The sequence below is a fragment of the Leuresthes tenuis genome, unplaced genomic scaffold (assembly GCF_036924035.1).
Source record: "Leuresthes tenuis unplaced genomic scaffold, fLeuTen1.0.hap1 SCAF_21, whole genome shotgun sequence".
In the NCBI taxonomy this organism is placed as follows: domain Eukaryota; kingdom Metazoa; phylum Chordata; class Actinopteri; order Atheriniformes; family Atherinopsidae; genus Leuresthes; species Leuresthes tenuis.
In genome coordinates, this window is record NW_027325375.1 from 19,353,158 (window position 1) to 19,371,856 (window position 18,699).

At 38.8% G+C, this 18,699-nt stretch overlaps 1 protein-coding gene across 3 annotated transcripts in view; it reads right to left on the reverse strand.

Moving 5' to 3' along the window:
- Positions 1 to 18,699, reverse strand: part of LOC140279535 (rho GTPase-activating protein 7) — a 100,089-nt gene that overhangs the window by 19,468 nt on the left and 61,922 nt on the right. For 2 of the 3 annotated variants that reach the window (XM_072374687.1, XM_072374686.1), the window contains exons 2-4: positions 1,764 to 1,835; positions 1,585 to 1,666; positions 70 to 133 (exon numbers count right to left, since the gene is read on the reverse strand). In XM_072374687.1, coding sequence (XP_072230788.1) covers positions 70 to 133; positions 1,585 to 1,666; positions 1,764 to 1,835 — 218 coding nt within the window. Of the gene's footprint in view, positions 1 to 69; positions 134 to 1,584; positions 1,667 to 1,763; positions 1,836 to 10,032; positions 10,272 to 18,699 lie in introns of those variants that run through there. The other variant, XM_072374688.1, reaches the window with a different exon arrangement.

Here is an 18,699-nt window from a genome sequence, read left to right on the forward strand (position 1 = left end):
CGAGTGAACTCCCACGGATCGAGCTGCTGTGACGTGGGAGTCCTGCCATGTTTTGCTCTCAACACTCACCCTGCGTTTTAATCTCCGCAGCTCCAGCCTCATTTCCATGCACTTGTTTAAGGTGATTAACCTCCTGAAAGTGAAAGAGAAGAAGTGACTACACCTTCATCGGCTCCTTCATACAGTGGTGTTTTGTGTTTACCACATCATGAAAATAAAGGGTGAAAATCTGACACACGGCAGCCAGCCTGAACCAGCAAGATGAAAAGAAGAACTACTCTGGAAAGGGTGATCGTGGAATTTTACGAAATTACTCAGTGAGTAACAACACCACAACATTAAGGTCATAATAAGCAAAGACTGTCATTGGTTTCTGAATGAGGAGGTGCCTTAAAGTGTAAAACCAATAATCACCACTAGGGTGATTCTAGGTGCAGTCATTCTAAAACTCTTAGCGAACAGACGCCAAGAAAGAAAAAAATTCTCCGTAATCAATTTATTTAAGCATTTTTAACTTTTGGTGTGTCATTTCACGCCATTCAAATGACATGTCAAATGGTTAGGATTCAGAGTCTCCTCCTATCACACTACATACAGTCAAAATTACGGTACATGCTGTGAAATAGTTAGGGCAAAAGTACAGGACAGCACATCATTTCCTCAAAATTCATTGTGTAAAATGGCATGGAAAAGTATTAAAAAAAAAGTGTTGCACCAAATAACTACGCCTTTTCATGAGAAAGCTATGCCTTTTCATGAGAAAACTGCCTTTTCATGAGAAAACTATGCCTTCTCATGAGGTAACTATGCCTTCTCATGAGGTAACTATGCCTTTTCATGAGGTAACTATGCCTATTCATGAGAAAACTATGCCTTCTCATGAGATAACTGCCTTTTCATGAGAAAACTATGCCTTCTCATGAGGTAACTATGCCTTTTCATGAGGTAACTATGCCTTTTCATGAGAAAACTGCCTTTTCATGAGAAAACTATGCCTTCTCATGAGGTAACTATGCCTTTTCATGAGGTAACTATGCCTTTTCATGAGAAAACTATGCCTTTTCATGAGGTAACTATGCCTTTTCATGAGATAACTATGCCTTTTCATGAGAAAACTATGCCTTCTCATGAGATAACTATGCCTTTTCATGAGAAAACTATGCCTTCTCATGAGATAACTATGCCTTTTCATGAGAAAACTATGCCTTTTCATGAGAAAACTATGCCTTCTTATGAGGTAACTATACCTTTTCATGAGACCAGGCTGTAATAATATATACATATTCTTTTATTGTGGTATCACAGTCTAGATGAACACATTGTCTGTTAATTTTGGAAATAATTCAATAACTGAACAGATATCAGGTCCTTAAAAATCTTTTATCCAATCAGGTTTGAAGTGTTTCTATGCAATTTTTCTGTCTAAACATGGTTATTTCTAGCTCAGAAGGAACCTGAAGGATTTCTAATAGCAGTTCACAACCCAAAGTGGCAATTCCATACTGACTGTGTCTGCTTCTTATGTATAGTTGTATCCATATCTATGAGTATCATTTCTATGAGAAAAAAACCCAGAGGGATTACCTGCAGAGGGATTCGAGAGCATCCTTATCCAGAAAGTGGTGATCACGCTTGGCTCTCTCAATGTCAATGGGGGATCTGCAGTCTGACACACAAATGAGATGAATCACACACTCAGAGGTTGTCTGAGTTAACTCTGCAGGCCGCGTGGCACAGGATTACTCAAACAACCTCATATTTACCTTTGAATAATTGCACATATTGCGGGAAGCCTGCAGCTCGCAGCCAATCACAGGCCTCCTTGGCTTCAATCTCTACAAATATGGAGAAAGAGGAAAAAAAACAAAACTGATTCAATTATAATCATTTCATGCTCCGCCTGTTTTGAGAGGCAAAATATTTGCAGTTAATCAGTCGTCTGTTTTCGAAGTTTAATTACATCTGCATTTTGGTTTAAAAAAAAAGAAAAAGAAAAAAATGACTGAGGGAGGAAAAACTGGGAGCACATAAAAGCTATTAATTATCTGTGACTCTTGGAAGGGAACATTTTAATAACTGCTAACTGGCTGAGAGTGGCGTTTGGAGTGTCTGAGAGAGGAAAAAAAGATTTTTTTTTCACATTCCCCTCCTGTTTACCTTATATCCATCAGCCTCTTTGCTCTCTGGAGGGTAAAAAGTGGTTCACACAATTAAACCTTTAAGCTCAGAAATGCAGAACAAATACATTCTGTACTCCGTCTGAGGATATCTGGGGCTGTCGTGTTTTCATTCACTCTCCATGTACATATGACATTATTGTTGTCATTGACTTGTGTTTCTCTGTCTCAGAAGGTAACCCTGCTCAGGTGTTCGTTGTCCCCTCTTTCCTGACCTCTCCACCCCCAGCCGGTCGAGGTAGATGGCCGCCCTTCCTGGTTCTGATGGAGGTTTCCTCCCGTTAAAAGTACGTTTTTTCTTCCCAACATCGCTTTTGCATGCTCAGGACGAGAGATTAAATCAAATAGAAGTTTCCATGCAATTTATTGGTTTCTTTGACAAGGCCATTTTTTTCAAATGGGCTTTATATGAATTGGACTAATTTGGGTTTCAATTAATTTGATTTTATTGGACGATGATTATATTACAATGAATTGGATTACGGGGACTAGCTTGACATTTGTTGAGATTTGGTGCTATGGAAATAAAACTGAATTTAATCAAATTGAATGTACGCACGGATTGTTTAGATATTTCCATTTTTGTTTTTAATCTAGCTTTGTGTAATTTTCGTGCAGCGTCAGGTTGCTTTTCCAATGCATTTTTATCATTTACATCTTTTTCTCCTCCATAACAGTATATTAAAGTCTAATTTTTCAAAAGCATTAGTTTAAAAGCTCCAGAATCAATGTGCTTGTAGTATTTGCATTAGTAGCAGATTATTAGACAGAACACCACCATAAAACGTAAAATGCTCACGTCGGTCAGAGAGGTTTATGCTTTTTCTGGCAGCGCACCTCACATGCTTCGGATTTTGCATCATCCTTAATATACGTGAGCAGTTACTCTCCCTGAAATGTTGAATCTGATTTCTTTCCTGAGCCTGAGCCCACTGCAGTTCACAGTTACAATAATATATTGTATATTGTTCCGTTGAGCCCAATTTCCAGCATCATGTTGGAGATGTGACATTTGAGATAGAAAAGGGATCAAGTGTGCTCGCAGAGAAGCTGCCTCACATGTCTGTGAGAGTATCTGTAAATCCAGGGATATGTGGACAGTTAGAGCCCCAAACCACTTTTTCCTCACTCCGAGTGTATCCTGATCCATCATTACTTACACAGAAAATCACCGCCTGTCAGTCTGCAATCCCAAGGCTCACAAGTTTAAAGGGCATGCCATTTAAACCAATTTTACACCCTTTAAAAGGTCCTAATATCCTGCTTTAAGGCACAAGTGAAATTGGGCTTAGGGAAATAGCTCCTGAAGGATGTGATTTTCAGGTATGTGTTGGACCCTGAAAATCTTAGCAGAGGAAACAAAGTCCTTATCAATAGAAGAATTATCACGGGACTCTCAAGGTAAGCATTCAAACCCAAATCCTTGTGAGGGCTGAGATCTGCTTAAGGCCAAACTCTTTGAAAATAACTTTTTCTTCTTCTTTGAAAAGAGAAAGCTAATTTAGAAAGTAGATTTTATTTTATTCCAGGTTTCTTTAATATCTTTTGTCTGTTAGATCTTTGTCCAAACCTAACTAAGATATTTTAATTCTAATTGTTATTGTTTAGGTGCCCAAAATCTTACCAAAAAATTACTAAAAGCAAAAGTAACAAACAAATTTGCAGGATGACACAATGAACATGGAGTATAGAACTGTAAAGTATTTGGTTGATGTTAAGATCATGGCAGAAAAAGTGACCACTCTGACTAAAGCCCTAAATCAAGCTTTATGTCATACAATCAATCTGTTGGTCACCTCCATATTGCATCTTTTGTAGTATAAACAATTAACACCTCAAACAAACGCAGCCACCATTAAGACTTAAACAGGTAATCAAAAGCAAGTACATTTTCAGCCCAACTTGGCATAAATTGCAGAGAAACTATTCCAAAGTGCAACTATTTTCATGTTCTTGAACACACACACATAAGAGGTTGTGAACACGAATCAAAAGATCCCGTTTCTAGACAGCGTCACAGACTGACCTTAAATAAGCTGAACAAAAAAATGTTGCCGCTGCATCGATTTCTAAACAATTGACTTTTATTTTTAACAGACACCTTTTAAACCACAGACACAAAATATGGAAAGATCGAGTACTTTTAAGAAGATCTTTTAGGAAGACCAATGAAAATAATCTTCTGTATGTAGGGATTCATTCCACGATTCCACTGGCTCACTTCAGGGTTTAAAGAATAATTTGACCTTCTGTGGTACTCAGTCCCAAGCCTGTTTATGCCGAGTGTAGATTAAAGTTATTAAAAAAATATGTGAATAAACAGCTGAAGTTTTGGATTATTCCTAAATCCTGTCTGGGATTACTAACTTTACCTTAAGAAAAGAGACTCCAAAGTATATGAGCAGTCAGATGTGTCACTGGTCACTGGTGTATTAGAGAATGAAGCCAGAGAAAGAAACTCTTTGAATACTGAGTCAGCTCTCTGATGACACAAACCAATTTCAGTGAAATGTGAACAAACAATGTGTAAATGAGTTCATAAATATCTCCTGAGAAGCAACCAGGTAATGAGGAGTTGCTTCTGTACTTAAGAGTGAACCTAATCCATGTCTGACCTAATTACCACATAAATCATGAGCCCAGTGAGGAATAGGCAATTCCTCACCTGTCAGAAACAAACAAAGCATTTTATCCTCAGACTCAATGTTTGGTGAAATACTTTGGGTGCCACATTTAGGGGCCCCTCTCTACTCTGACCGGTATTTACGTATTTGATGGTATCTATGGGCTTCTGTTTGAATATGACCACATAAGGCTACAGCCTCTTCCCTTTTCAAATGACTTTGTCTGTGAGGAAGTTGTGATTTGGCCCCTCTGGACCCTGATAAGAGATTGGATGTCTGATTTGGATGACTCCGCCCGACCAGCTCAGGAAACTGAACAGCGTGTGTGGGGACATTGAGAGACCAGGGATTGCGGAGTTACGTGCTCGATGAACCGTTTGTATGTCTGTGTTTATGCTTGTCTGGACACCAAAGGTTTAACGAGGACTTAATACAGATAATTTAGGATTTTGGGAAAAGTTTGTCTCTCATGTGGTTATAAAAAGACAGTTAAATGTGGAATGAAAATATTTATATACATAAATTTAAAGCCCTGTGTTGACATATTCTATCAACATCAGAGTTGATATTTTCAATTATTTTATCAGTTTAAAATCACTTGTATTCAGTAATGTTCACTATTAATTTATGTTTTAACTTGACAAATTATACATTTTCACACCACTTTTTGTTATTAGCAAAAACAACCTCCTAAATTTTCTTATACAAAGTATTTTAATGATAAATTAATCTTGAACACACTTACTATATACATTCAAAACAGTTTTTTAAATAGCTGTCAATCACTAGGTGATTGTTGTTGGTTGCAAAACATCAACTAAGCACAATGTTTGAAAACCATCAGAAATTCATTAGCTTAGCCTAGCATAAAGTATGCTAGTTAAGCCTAGCACAGATTCTGTTGGCCTAGCCTAGAGCAAAGACTAAAAGCAGGGGAAATAATTAACCCTCACAAGTTAACATAACTTATTTTAGCTCTCCAGTTAACATACTTATGTCATCTGTTAAAAATGTACAAAATCAGATCAAATGCTAAAAAAAGACCATTTGCCATCTCAGTCTGCACTTTATTAGCACACTAGTGTAATTGGTCATTGTTCTGTTTGCATATCAGGGAAATGCTTAAGATTGTCTTATATCCTCAGAGGCGTGGCTTAAGATCAATATGTCAAAACAAAAAAGGATGTTTCCTTTTCCTTTATCAATCTCTTAATTATTCTATTTTGCTGTTACTCTAATTGTATTCCCCTCTAAATCCAGACAGTCTAGAATGAGTCACAATAGACCAGAGGGTTAAATACAAACTATGACTCACACCAGTACACACTAGGATTAACATGAAAACATGCCTCTGGTTTTAAATAACAGCAAAAAATCTCCAATACCTCAACAATAACCTGCTGAACATCAGAAATGGGTGAAATGAATTAAAGTATCCCAGTAAAGAGAAAACTGGATTACTATATGTGTTTAAAGTGAAAAAAAAAAATTGTTGGGAAAATTCAGGTGATGCTGATTGTAAACTATTATATGATAGTACTTCTTCGTCTAATTAATTACCCAAATGGAAATAATCATTCTGCAACTTACAACAAAACCAGAACAAAGAATAAAGGAATCACACTTTCAAAAAGGAACACAAACTTATTACTAACGACCTCAGCCTGTGTGTTTCTTTTGCATTACAATAGGCTAATCAAATTTCAGGTACTAAGCTGACACACACTTTCACAGCAGCACCTATGGATTAAAGCAGCAGCATAAAGATTATAGTTATAGTCGCATTTAATTTTTCTGTAACTTAACAACGGGGAGGTTTTCCTGATTTTAAATCAACTTATTATCTTTTCTAGAGGACGTAATAAACTCAGGGTCACAGAGTTTGTTTCTGTGTCAGAAGAATCATACGGAAAGAAAAATGTGTCATTTAACAAGTCTTTAACATGATGAAATTTCACGACGAACTAATTGATTTTAGAATTATTTTTTGCTGTGAGGTCAAACACATTTCTGTAAATTAGGGGTTAGGATCTAAGTTGAGTGCATCTACAATATGTATCTCAGCATCTGTGGGGTTAAAGTATTGATTGGCAATCATGGCTTCATACAATATAATCGCCCAGTCCTATGTTTTGGGTAAGGACACAATAGCCAGTAATTCAGGAAAAGTACATTTTGGTACGTTGTTTTATTAGAGTAATTTTTAGGGCTAGCTGTGATGTTTACCAAACATTAATAACAAATGTCTAATACCTAATCTTTACGAAATAGTTGGAGACAGCACAAGGAAACAGCAACTGGTTGCAAACGCGACATTTTAAAGTAAAGTCACTTGATAACACAAGTGGTCAGGACAGGACTCTTGGTGGCAGGGTGTGTGGGGGCATTCTCTGACCCTTCAAACCTCTAAAGGCAATTTTTTGCCTATTAAATGTAGTGCAGCTGTCAATACATGACTATCTCACAAGATGCTATGAGTCTGTGGAGTTATTTTCATGCAAAACGTAATCTACTTTCATCAATTTTACAGTATATCACAAGGCAAGTAAACTGAAAAGCAGCTCATCAGGCAAAGCTTTGAGGTTTCTACTTAATATATGAAAAGTTTAATTTCATCTTACATTAACGCTTTTCCTTCCTACAATTTTATATAAACTGACAATGCAAAGGACTGAGGAAAACTAGAGAATACAATCACAAAGTTTCATATACTGAGCCTTGGCTCTCCCTCAGCTGGCAGGTAAAGCTGCATGAGCTCATACGTAGGTACAGGATAATCATTCCTCCACACTGTTGTCCTCCGTTGCTAACAACACCGTCTGTCCTGAGCCTCTGTGCCAGTGGAAAGAAGGCTTTTGTGAGTTCGGATAAACATTCTCCAGTTACCATGAAGCAAATTGGAGGGACCACAGGGGCATTTAGAAGAAACTGACGTTACACAGCCCAGCGGCGTGCCACCCGCCAGAAACCCAGCTGTCACCAGACCAAGCCAAACTAAACAACATAAGGAAGATCTCTTTAGTATTTGTTGCACTTGTTGTGACCAGTCAAATCCCCATTGCAACAAACGTTAATTGTCAGTTGTTTTGTGCTCAGAATTGGCTTGCATCTCTAATACAGGAACATTGTGCCTCCCTGGCGATGATCTGAGAACGCTTCCCCATACTGGAAGAAATTTGAGACAAATTTCCATTCCATTCATCCATTTTTTTTCTAAACCAGTGTTACTGGGGGGGCTGGAGCCTATCCCAGTTGCCATTGGGCGAGAGGCGGGATACACCCTGGACAGGTCACCGGACCATCACAGGCAAATTTCCATTCCATGAACCTGATATTTGTTTGAAGAAATTTAGCAGTGAATTTATTTTATATCAAGTTTAATGTTATGAGTTATGTAATTTTGGAAATGTAGAGCATCGTTATCTATAAGCTATCTTTCTTTTATGCATTTAGCCTATAAATAAATAAATATATATATACATATAAATTTAAATATATATGTGAACATTGTAACTGTTTTCAATGCCATTATGTGCCTGTATATTTCTTAACAAACTTGAGTTAATTACGGGTTCCACAAATAATCAGACCACATTGTTGGATCTTGTCTAAAAGGACTTTTTATTTTCTTTCAGACAATTTGCAGAAACTTGCATAGCTTAAGTTACGTTAGCTAAAACACCATAAGTCGCTAAGTGACAAACATGGGTGAATGTTGTCCGATTTAAATTTGTTAAGAGAGAAATTAAATCTGGTGGACTTTCCATCCATTCTGACACATTTTACACATTTTAAAATTCAGTAGATTTCCCTTCCTCTTTAAAGTTTCCCAGTCATAACTTTGACTTTGGAGTCAAACCTATTTTACCTGGATAATCAATCTACAACTTTAGTTCTTCCTGCTCGTGTTTGATCCTTAATGAGTCCCTTGTGCTTTTGGGTAGAAATGCTTGTGGCTCATTAACTGTTAATCTGAAAGAAAAAAAACGTCCCAGTTGAGTCTGAGTTTGATTTATGATTAAGCTGTCTCTGAAAAAGAAAGCTCAAGCGTTAACATTATTATTATTTATGATACACGACAGGCTGCGACTTGTTTTTAAGATACTTTCTGACATATTTCTCTGAGAATCTGACAAAGGATAACAAAAGTTAGCTTGAATTAACTGCAGTTTAAAAATAACTGGGAAAACTTTGCCTTCTTGATTTGACTATGCAAACAAACAAATCCATTGTGTCAAGGTTTTTGTGGTGTAGGAGGTGTATTATTTGGCCTCCCAACCCTCATTTACAAAGTAGTACGCTACTTCCTGATAAAAACAAAAGGTCTTATAGCAAATTCGTATTATTTTCTAACACAAATAAAGAGAGCAGATGTAGATTACAATATCTTTTTTTCAGTTTTAGAAAAATGACTTGTTTTATCCAAATAAAAACTAAAAGAAAAAAAAAAAGAAAAGAAAGCAACTGAAAGACTACAATTACAATGATGTGATGATAAACACAGAAAATAATCACAATTTTGTCATTACTACTTAAATATTTGAGAAAATATTTGTAAAAGCTATCTGTCACAACCGCCCAGATTCATTTTTAGAGTTAAAATAGGATTGTGGTTATTTTTTTGCAGATTCACACACATTTCCTGACACAACAACATGCTGAGAAAGTTAGAAGTGACTACTCCATGTTATGTATGAAAGCACAACGTAAAGGTCCATGGAAGTTACTTTAAAAGCAAAAAGATGAAGATAATACATAATTTACATATGATTCACATACAGGACACACTCACTGCCACACAAATTCCTTCCCATTAACCGAGCACATTTTCAAAGTAACCCACACACATTCACAGGGAATCCTACGCTCTTCCTGCTAAAGAACAAACTTTCATTCCAGCCGAGTTCAAGACTGTTTCCAGGCCTAAAATCTTCAGACAATAAAGAACTCAAAGTCTATGCTGAACTTCCTCACATTCTTCATCTGCCTCATGGGTCAAGGTCAACTTTAAACTAAAATGACTTGTTAAGAGGAAAATCTTTGTACCATCGAATTGACAGTAACTCTACAATTTTTTTTTTTTTCAAGTAACCCTGAAATCATCAGGGCTCAACCAATCATCGCCATTATGAATATTACCAAGCATAAATTGTAAATTGCCATCAAAAGGAGAGTCTTATAATGTCATTATCTCCTCATCTGTCATAAGCTTGAACCAAATACATACTTACTTTTGATTAACATGCTTTCAAGGGGCTTTAACAGGTGTCCATATTACCCCTGAGAATCAAAATATGATAAAAACAGGTTTTTGAGGATTTAAATCCAAAGAGAAAAGTCATAAATCCAGTGTTGTAATGGAGTTGTAAAGTCCAGTTGTGCTGTTCATGATGGTCATCATGTTTAATGAAGTCATTGTTGAAGATTTCCCCTTTCCCCCTACCACTCCCCTTCCTCTGGCCCGGACTGGACCATCTGAGCACCACAGAGGGGTTGGGGCTTCCTAAAAATAACCTAAAGGGAACACTTCAGTAGACATGTGAGCGCCTGCCTGGCGAGACTACAGATGACTCTGAAGCTGAGACGTGGAAGAAGTCATGGATAAGCGGTGTGAATTTGGGAGATAAAATCTGTCAAAGCTAAATATTGCTGACCCTCCCTTTGGAAGGAGGTGATTGATCCCAGGGTGAGCCGGTGGCCCACTCGACCAAAGCCAGGGAAGACTGTGGATGTTTTTGTGTCTCCACTTTAAATACTGTACGTTAAAATTAGATGTCAAGTGATCCACTTTGCCTGAAAAGACGCGCGGTACAAATCAGAAATGAGAAATAAGCATGGTGAACTTTTCCCTTTTAGATTCAATATTTTCCAATATTCTTTGCTGCTGTTTGGTGATGGTTGAAAAATAACTGACATAATTTGAGTGGCATCTGAATGACTCCACATGAGGTGCGTACGGTCCTTGCCGTGCCCTAATAGTTTGTTCTTGAAGGTTTCATTTCTCAGTCCAAGCAATGCCATTAGCCTTAATGGGCTTTCATTTAACGCATAGGTGTCTGATTATGGGCTTTTAAATGTGAGTAATTCCATCAGATGAGAGGAGAGCAGTCGGCAGGATTCACTACATTAATTCACAAAGGAGGGCGAAAGGAGTGTGGAAACAACTAATGGACTTTTCTCAGTCTGTGGAATCAAAGGAGAGAAACGGGGAAACAAAACAGAAAAACAAGAAGTTTATGATTGCTCTTTTTTTTGGTAAGATTCAGAAAAACAAGAGCGATCACAACTTTATCTCAGCGATAGCAGCTGTTCTCCCCCAAAGTCAGTTCACTCCAAAAATAAATTTGCTAAATGGATTTACCCTGATATTTCACGAAATTGTTCTGGAAATATTTGGAAACTCCAAACTATAAATAAATGCTGTTCACTGAAACATGCACCCGCACTTGGAAAATCTTTGACAAAAACTATAAGCATGTTCAGCAGAAAGGCACGAAGTCCCAGAATAGTAGCGACAGAAAGCAAGAAGGTGAACAATGAGTAGCTTATAGGATTCCAGTTAAGGCGAAAGGAAACTGCTGTTTCACAGAAGAAGACCGGAAGACTTATGAGAGTTGGGAATGTTGTTCAGCTGAGCCTGCACAAATGTGACATTGTCATAAGATTCATCACTTGCATCCTCACCACAAAATTTTGCATCAGAAGTTTGCAAAACAAACATTTAAATAAGGGAGACGATTCTTAGAAACTGATGAAGTTAAAAACAGAACTTTTTGGATGCAATGAGGAAAGTGAGGAAGGTAAAACACATCCATCCAGCCATCATCTTCCGCTTATCTGAGGTCGATTCGCAGAGGCGACAGGTTCAGGAGAGAAACCCAGACATGCCTCTCCCCAGCAACACTCTCCAGCTCCTCTCAGGGCATCCCGAGGCATTCCCAGGACAGATAGGATATACAATTCCTCCAGCGAGTTCTGGGTCTGCCCCGGGGCCTCCTCCCAGTAGGATGTGCCCGAAAAACCTCCAAAGGGAGGCGACCAGACTAGATGCCCGAACCACCTCAGCTGACTCGTTCCTATGTGGAGGAGCAGCGGTTCTACTCCAAGCTGCCTCAGTAGAATCGTCACCTTAATGTGGTGGAGGGGTTTGAGTACCCCCATGATCCTAAGAGTTGTGTTGTTGGGGGCATTAGACCTGATAGGGTCTCCCATGGCAAACGGTTCTCAGGGGAGGGGTCAGACTGAGGGCGATCCAAAGACCTTGATTTGGCGGCACCAGTTTAAAGAGACACTTTGCCTGGAAAAGGGAGCTCCTTCAGCTTGGCCAGGCTCAGCTCGAAGAAGCACCGGGGTGCCACTGTAATGCGGGCTCGCCACTCTCAGAGAAAATTTTTTGCAATGTGAACTGGGCAGCAGACAAAGGCAGGGGTCTCTAGGGACATGGCACGTCCCATCACTGGTGGGGAAAGAGCCGAAGCTGGTGTGTGAAGTAACGACTAGATAGAGTTGGGCTCAGGAACCAAACTCCCGGAGAGGGGCTGATCCCTTGGGGAGAGAAGTCGGAGTGGGTGATACCCAGTAGCCCCCGGCTGGAAAGGTAATTGCAGACACTACTAGTTCCAGTTGTCCTTTATTTCACTAATGCTGTTTCTGTCTTTTCGCCCTAAAGATTGAAGTTTTTCAGTCAGGAAGTGCACATTGTTGTGATACAGCATGGTGATACAGCATGGAGGTTTAGGTGCTCCAGGAGTGGGGTTGATTGAGGCAGCTTGGACTTTGTAAAGTTGCCGGTCAGGTTCTCACCCGTCTTTGCGCCCCCTCCCAGTGTTTTGCGTATTTATTTAGGTATTTCCTTTTGTTTCTTTCTGTTTTCTTCACAAGTTGCATGTTTGTTCTGTTTGTGCGCCGGTGGGTTGCGGGCCTGACCCTCGTACATTTTACTCCACGGTTTGTAGCAGCAATCGTCCTCTCTGGGCATTCATTTTACCCTCTAAATGCTTTGCTCATATCCAACACTTTAAATGAAGGTTCTTTTTTAACAGAGCTGGAGTGTTTTTGGTATAACTGGAGTTTTAGGTTATGATTCATGTCTTGTCGCGTCATTTCCTGTTTTATTTTGAAACACGAACTGCTCCTCAAGTGTCTGATTGTCTTGCCTGATTCCAAAGTGTTTCCACCTGTTCCCCATGGCTCCTCATGTGTTCAAATAGTCTGCGTCTCCCTTGTCTTGTACCAGTGTGTTGCAACCTGTTACCTGCCTCACTCTAGTGTCCTTGTCCCACAGTAAACCACAGCCTTGAATCCAAGAGCCTGTAGTTGAGCGATCCTCCTGCAGTGCTATCTTTTGTTATACGTTTTTTCCATAGCCTGTTTTGTTCCTCCCTTAAGGAGTGATTTTGATTTTCATTAAATTTTCATAGAACCTCCGATAATGGAGTGTTATGTCTTTGATTTATTGTTTATGTTTCTTAGAGCCTCCATTAGAAGGAGAGAGTTTTTGTTTCTTATAAAGTTTTATTGTGCCTGTTTTTGAGAGAGCATCTTTTGTTTGGTCCGCCTCACTAGGAGAGCGTGTCAAGTTAATTTGTAATCTTTAATAGCCTTTTCTGTTTTCCTCCCGTGGAGAGTGGAGAGAGTTTTGGGCTTTTTGATTAAGTTTCATAGCTGCAACCTCCTCAACCTAGTTATTGAGGAAAGTGCCTCAGGAGATCCTCAACTTGTTTATTCCAAATAAACCCTCTTGCCTTGAAATCGACCCTGCATCTGTGCCCTGTGGTCCATGACAATAGCTCCATCATGTTGGTGTTTACTGCATTAAATCACACATCGGTATTGATGACAGGTAACATACGTAAACACACGTCCTGTTGCAGCCTTGTTGGTTGAACCTCTCCAATAGCTCCTCATCTCCGGTTCAACCAACAGGTATTTTGACCAAAGTCTGTCTCATACATCTCAATAAGACCTCAGAAAATTGCGTCAAATTGTTAAAAAGGGCAAAATATGTCCCTTTTAAAATATAATGGGAAGTTACTGCGACCCCTTTAGCTTTATATGCGGTTATTGTGGGACTGTTCCTCGGTCCTTCTTAGTTCTGACAGCTGAACATGAACAGTATATGCTGGCTTCACTGTGCCGCTGATAAGATGTCGACTGGAGAAATGAGGATTAAAGCAGCGTTTTAGGGCCCGACCTTTGCCTCAGTGAACACAAAGACACTCTGACTCTGTGCCTCTGCTGCACACAAGGTTCCACAAGACTGCACTTCCTTTTCCCAACCCAGAGCCTCTCGGGCGTCAGAGGAGGAAGAATCCAACAATGCTCCTGGCGGATGGGAGTTTCTGTTCACGTGTGGTATATGTGCATATGTGTGAGCGTGATTTGCGTGTGTGTGTTTTGGTGTTTTTGAGGGAGCCAGCGACAATATGTGAGGATTTGTTTACCGTCTCCAGCTTCACCCCGCTGCATGTTCACGGCTGCTTGCGTGTGTGCTTTGGGGTGTGTACGGGTTTGAGTTTGCTTTCAATGCTTGTGTGTGTGTGTGTGTGTCTGCGCAGTCTAATCTGAATCCAGCCTCGGAGGCTTCGGTCCTGGTATTTCCGATGCAGCAGCACAGGAAGCGGCCTGCTCACTTTAAATGTGCTCCCTCCTCTAAATGCTGCACTGTGCTGACATTTACGGTAGTGAAAATGTAAAAAAAAATCAGCCCCAAAGATAGTATTTAAATAAAGCACTGAAAGAGACCATCTGTTGTTTTTACGGTGTGTTGGTATACTGATTTTCAGGGTGAAACGACTACAAGAAGAGGATATCTACTCTGAACAGGAAACCAGCTAGAAACTAGAGATGAAACCAATGGGAATCTATTGAGTCCAATGATGAAGGGGTACGAAGGGGCTGGGATTGTGACAATGCTGGACGTTTATTCAGAATATAACTATAAACCAACATGGCCTCCACAACGTCCTGCAGACGCCAGCCCAGTTGCCATTTTCCATTCTTGGAAACCAGAAATACATCTCAATGTCAAATGAGATTGAAACACTGTTGTAAAATGCATGCACGTCTAACTCAAGGGATGAGCCAGTCTTGTGTTGACACGCAATAAACAATCTATTTAAAACATTTTGCTCTGAGCATATAATTTGCCTCAATTTCTTTAGTTTAACCTATTGTTATAATTGGCTTTTTTTCTTAGACATTATGTATTCATATTCCGTATTTTACTAAATAACCTATGTTCCTAGCTGGTACTTTTCTGCTCATACTGCACAATAGATGACCTTAAATGGTCCAAGACCTTAGAATGACATAAACAACTGGGTCAGACAAAACATCTCTATTAGAGTAGATAGGTCTGGTACATTAGATCCACGCCTAAAACAGCACTCACACACACAGACATTGTTTATCACATCCAAAGAACACAACGAAGACAGTGGTTGGCCTGATCATGCCACTAAAAACTGGCCAATTATACTCTGACAAGTGTGAGTACAACCTCTGTGAGATAAAGCTTAATATAAATATGAAATGTTTCCGGATATCCAGAAACGGATATAGATTTCTCCAGCTTGTTCTTGGGCTTCCAATGAAAGAATCGGGCTAACACTATGAAAAATGCCAAAGATAAATGTCCATTTTGAAAGGAATATGGGTTTTGTTTGTTTGTTTAGTGAATGTCTGTTTTTACATGGATATATCTACTTCCCATGGAAATGTCCTCACAGAAACTATGCGCGATAATAAGATGTAACTGTGAGATAAAAAGTTTCCCCCACAACTGATGGGCTTAATCAGCATTATGTAATCTCTTTTTGCAAAGCCTGGAATGACACAGATGTTCATTTAAATGTAAGTGCTCCACACTCTTAGCTTAAGCTGCCACTTAGAGAGGAGTAGACTAACGTAAATAAATAAATCTGCTCTGCAAGTCATGAATTTTGTGGTTTCCATTGTGACAAACATCTGCTCTATGGCTCTGACTCAGAGCGATGTTATTTTTTACCACGAAACAAGTATGTATGACTTAATCTACACAGAAAGTTCCCCTTCTGTTTTCAGCATAAAGAGTACAGCCATTTGTCCTGGTTAAAGAAAGAAAACTAAATCCTGGTTTTGTTCCTCTGTGGTGAAGGTTTAACACTCACAGTTTGTATTAATTCACACAGGGGCAGATCCTAACTCTAACATGTTAACACTATCAGTTTATCAGGAATCTGATTAGACATGCTCTTCATTCTTTGTTACCAGTGATCAGAAAGTGTGAAGTCACGCTCATCTCTGCAACAAAAACCTGTTTGATCTCTCCACAGAGGGATTATATAAACTCTGGTGCCTTCTACTTCCACAAAATAGAGCGTGTTAATTTCATAACAGCAGAAATGGATAACGTACAAACTATTTTTTCTGTGAAACACAACCATAAAGAAGCCACTTTTTTTGTCATGATATAAACTGACTGTATACCTCTACAGTTTACAGACGCATTGTATCACCAGGTTTCAAAGGCTGTCAACAGTACATGCACCAAAACTGCCTGTTTTGTCCAACATAAAAAAAAAAAAGATTTTCTTTTTGCTTCCTTTGCTGTCAGTGCTGTGACCTACAGGCTGTAAAATGTAAGCATGTAAAGGTAGAAGGGGTGTTGGATGGTAGATGTCACACTACTTTTACACAGGGTATCTGGTATGACTTCACTGTAAGGCTCCCATGAAATCTTTGGCTTCTGGTTAGGTTTGGGCATGGAAAACATGACTTTTTAAAGCAACACCAGAACAGTTTGTGAACCTTAAACCTATGTGCTTCTGACTCGGTTTTGAAGTACCATTGACCTTTTTTTATGCACATTCCCGGGCCAGAGACTGCCCTAGAGCACCTGCTCTAGGGCAGCTTAAGAGTTCAGACTCCTCACTTACATGAGTGTGAACGCACCAATAATCAGAGCCACAGTCTTGGAGTAGGAGAAGCAGCTAATAGTTAACCATCAGAAAGCAAGCTGAGGTACAGAATAAGCTCACCAGCTGACAATATTGCATCTACTTGGGTAGTTAACATTGTTATGGTATTGTTTTATGTCCCTATATGAAATAATGTCACTAGCGCTTGTTTCTTATTACCTTTTTCACAACTGACCAGTTTGCATGCCTGATTTGAGCTTTATAAAAAAGTATAAATACACAACAAGCACTGCATGTTTGCAAAAAAGAAATGAACATGGAAAATGTGTCTTTGACTGATAAACTAAAGCTACAAATGAACTATAAGATTACACATTCACACAGAAAGTTCTAGTAGGTTATACGAAAAGAGAAATTTAGATATGAATGTATTGGTTATACCTTATAATATACTTAGTTAACTGTTAGATATGATATATGACTAGACAGATTTATCAGTTAAAATTCAATTAGCAAATGCTTGCGTGTGTGTATGTGTCATGATATAAATCATTTTAAGGTTCAAATTGACATGTGATATACTAGTAATAAAGTGAGTGTTAAATATAAATAGATTAAAGGTTCAGATACATATTTGTTGCAATAATTGGACTGGAACAACAGTAGTGTTGATTTTCTGAAACTTTGCATTGAAATACGTATTTTGAGAGTCGCATAGCTTAACATTTGAGAATTTGGCTACTTTTTAGCCGTTTAGCTCACCCTACAGTTGTTGGATGTAACACCACTGTCATAAAAGCAAATCTCTGTGTGAGCCCTGCACATGCACAGCCAAATGCACTGATTTTTTTGTCATGTTAAAGAGGCTAAAAAGACGCTATGACAAGCCCCAAATTTTAAAGTAAAATTATGCAAGGGCTGGAAACCAAAGACATGAGTCACTCTTAGGGTTTCTTTAAGGTGGAAGGTGCATAACAAAACATATTACAAACCCTGTCAGAAGCATATAGTTTTGAGGTTCACAAACTTCTCCAGTGTTGCTTTAACACAAATACGATTATTTTTGTCACGTTAAAATTATTTCACAATTGACTGGCGAAATTCTAAATAAGGAGCAAAAAAAAGGCAGATAAAAATTGTCCAGAAAAGTTGAATAGAGTGAATTTTGAAGCTCTGACTTGTGATTGGTTAACTGATAGATGAAAGCTGTTTGTTACTACAGCTTTCCATTCAGCTCCATCTCCAGTGCTGTTGATACAACAAAAGAAAAATGGCTGGTTGGGGATTTACTTGATGGATTATTCACTTTTTTTCCATCTTGTTATCTTCTTCTAGAGTTCATCCCCATTTCCATACTAAAATGCAAACATCCCCACTCTGTCAACTGTGGTTTCTTTTTGATAAATTGCTAGTGGTAGAGGTGGGAAGAGTGTATCTGCACTTCTTTGAGGTGCATTTTATTTGCTAGAGAGCCCATGTCTGAGTGCAGTGTCCTCATACTTGCGACAACATTTTTATTTTTACTAGTAAATAAATAAAGAGTCCAGCAGATAAGCAACATACAGAGCAAAGTTCAGCAGCTGTCAGCAGCTTCCCAATTTAACGCTCCAAACCCAACCATTCGGACTATACTTGCTGACATATTGAGTTTCCCCTCATTGGAGAAAAAAAGATCTATCATTTCCTATTTTATACCACAAAGAATAAAGTATTTTGCTTTGTTCTGCCCAATGGAGAAAAACCTGGAGAAACTGCCAAGGTCTAAGGGAGGTTATTACCAGGCTTTCAGCACAATTATTGTTCCAAATCCTGTTAAACACAAAGTGTGACAGTTTGCTTCAGTTAGTGGAGTATTTAACATCTTCCTCCGACTAAAATCCAAGTGTAGGGGCTGGTGAGGCCAAACAATTCAAACTTGGACCTGCTGTGGCCAATATCTGTTTTCAAAATCAGAACATAAACCGATAAATAAGTTTCTTTAACTTAGAATTTTTATAC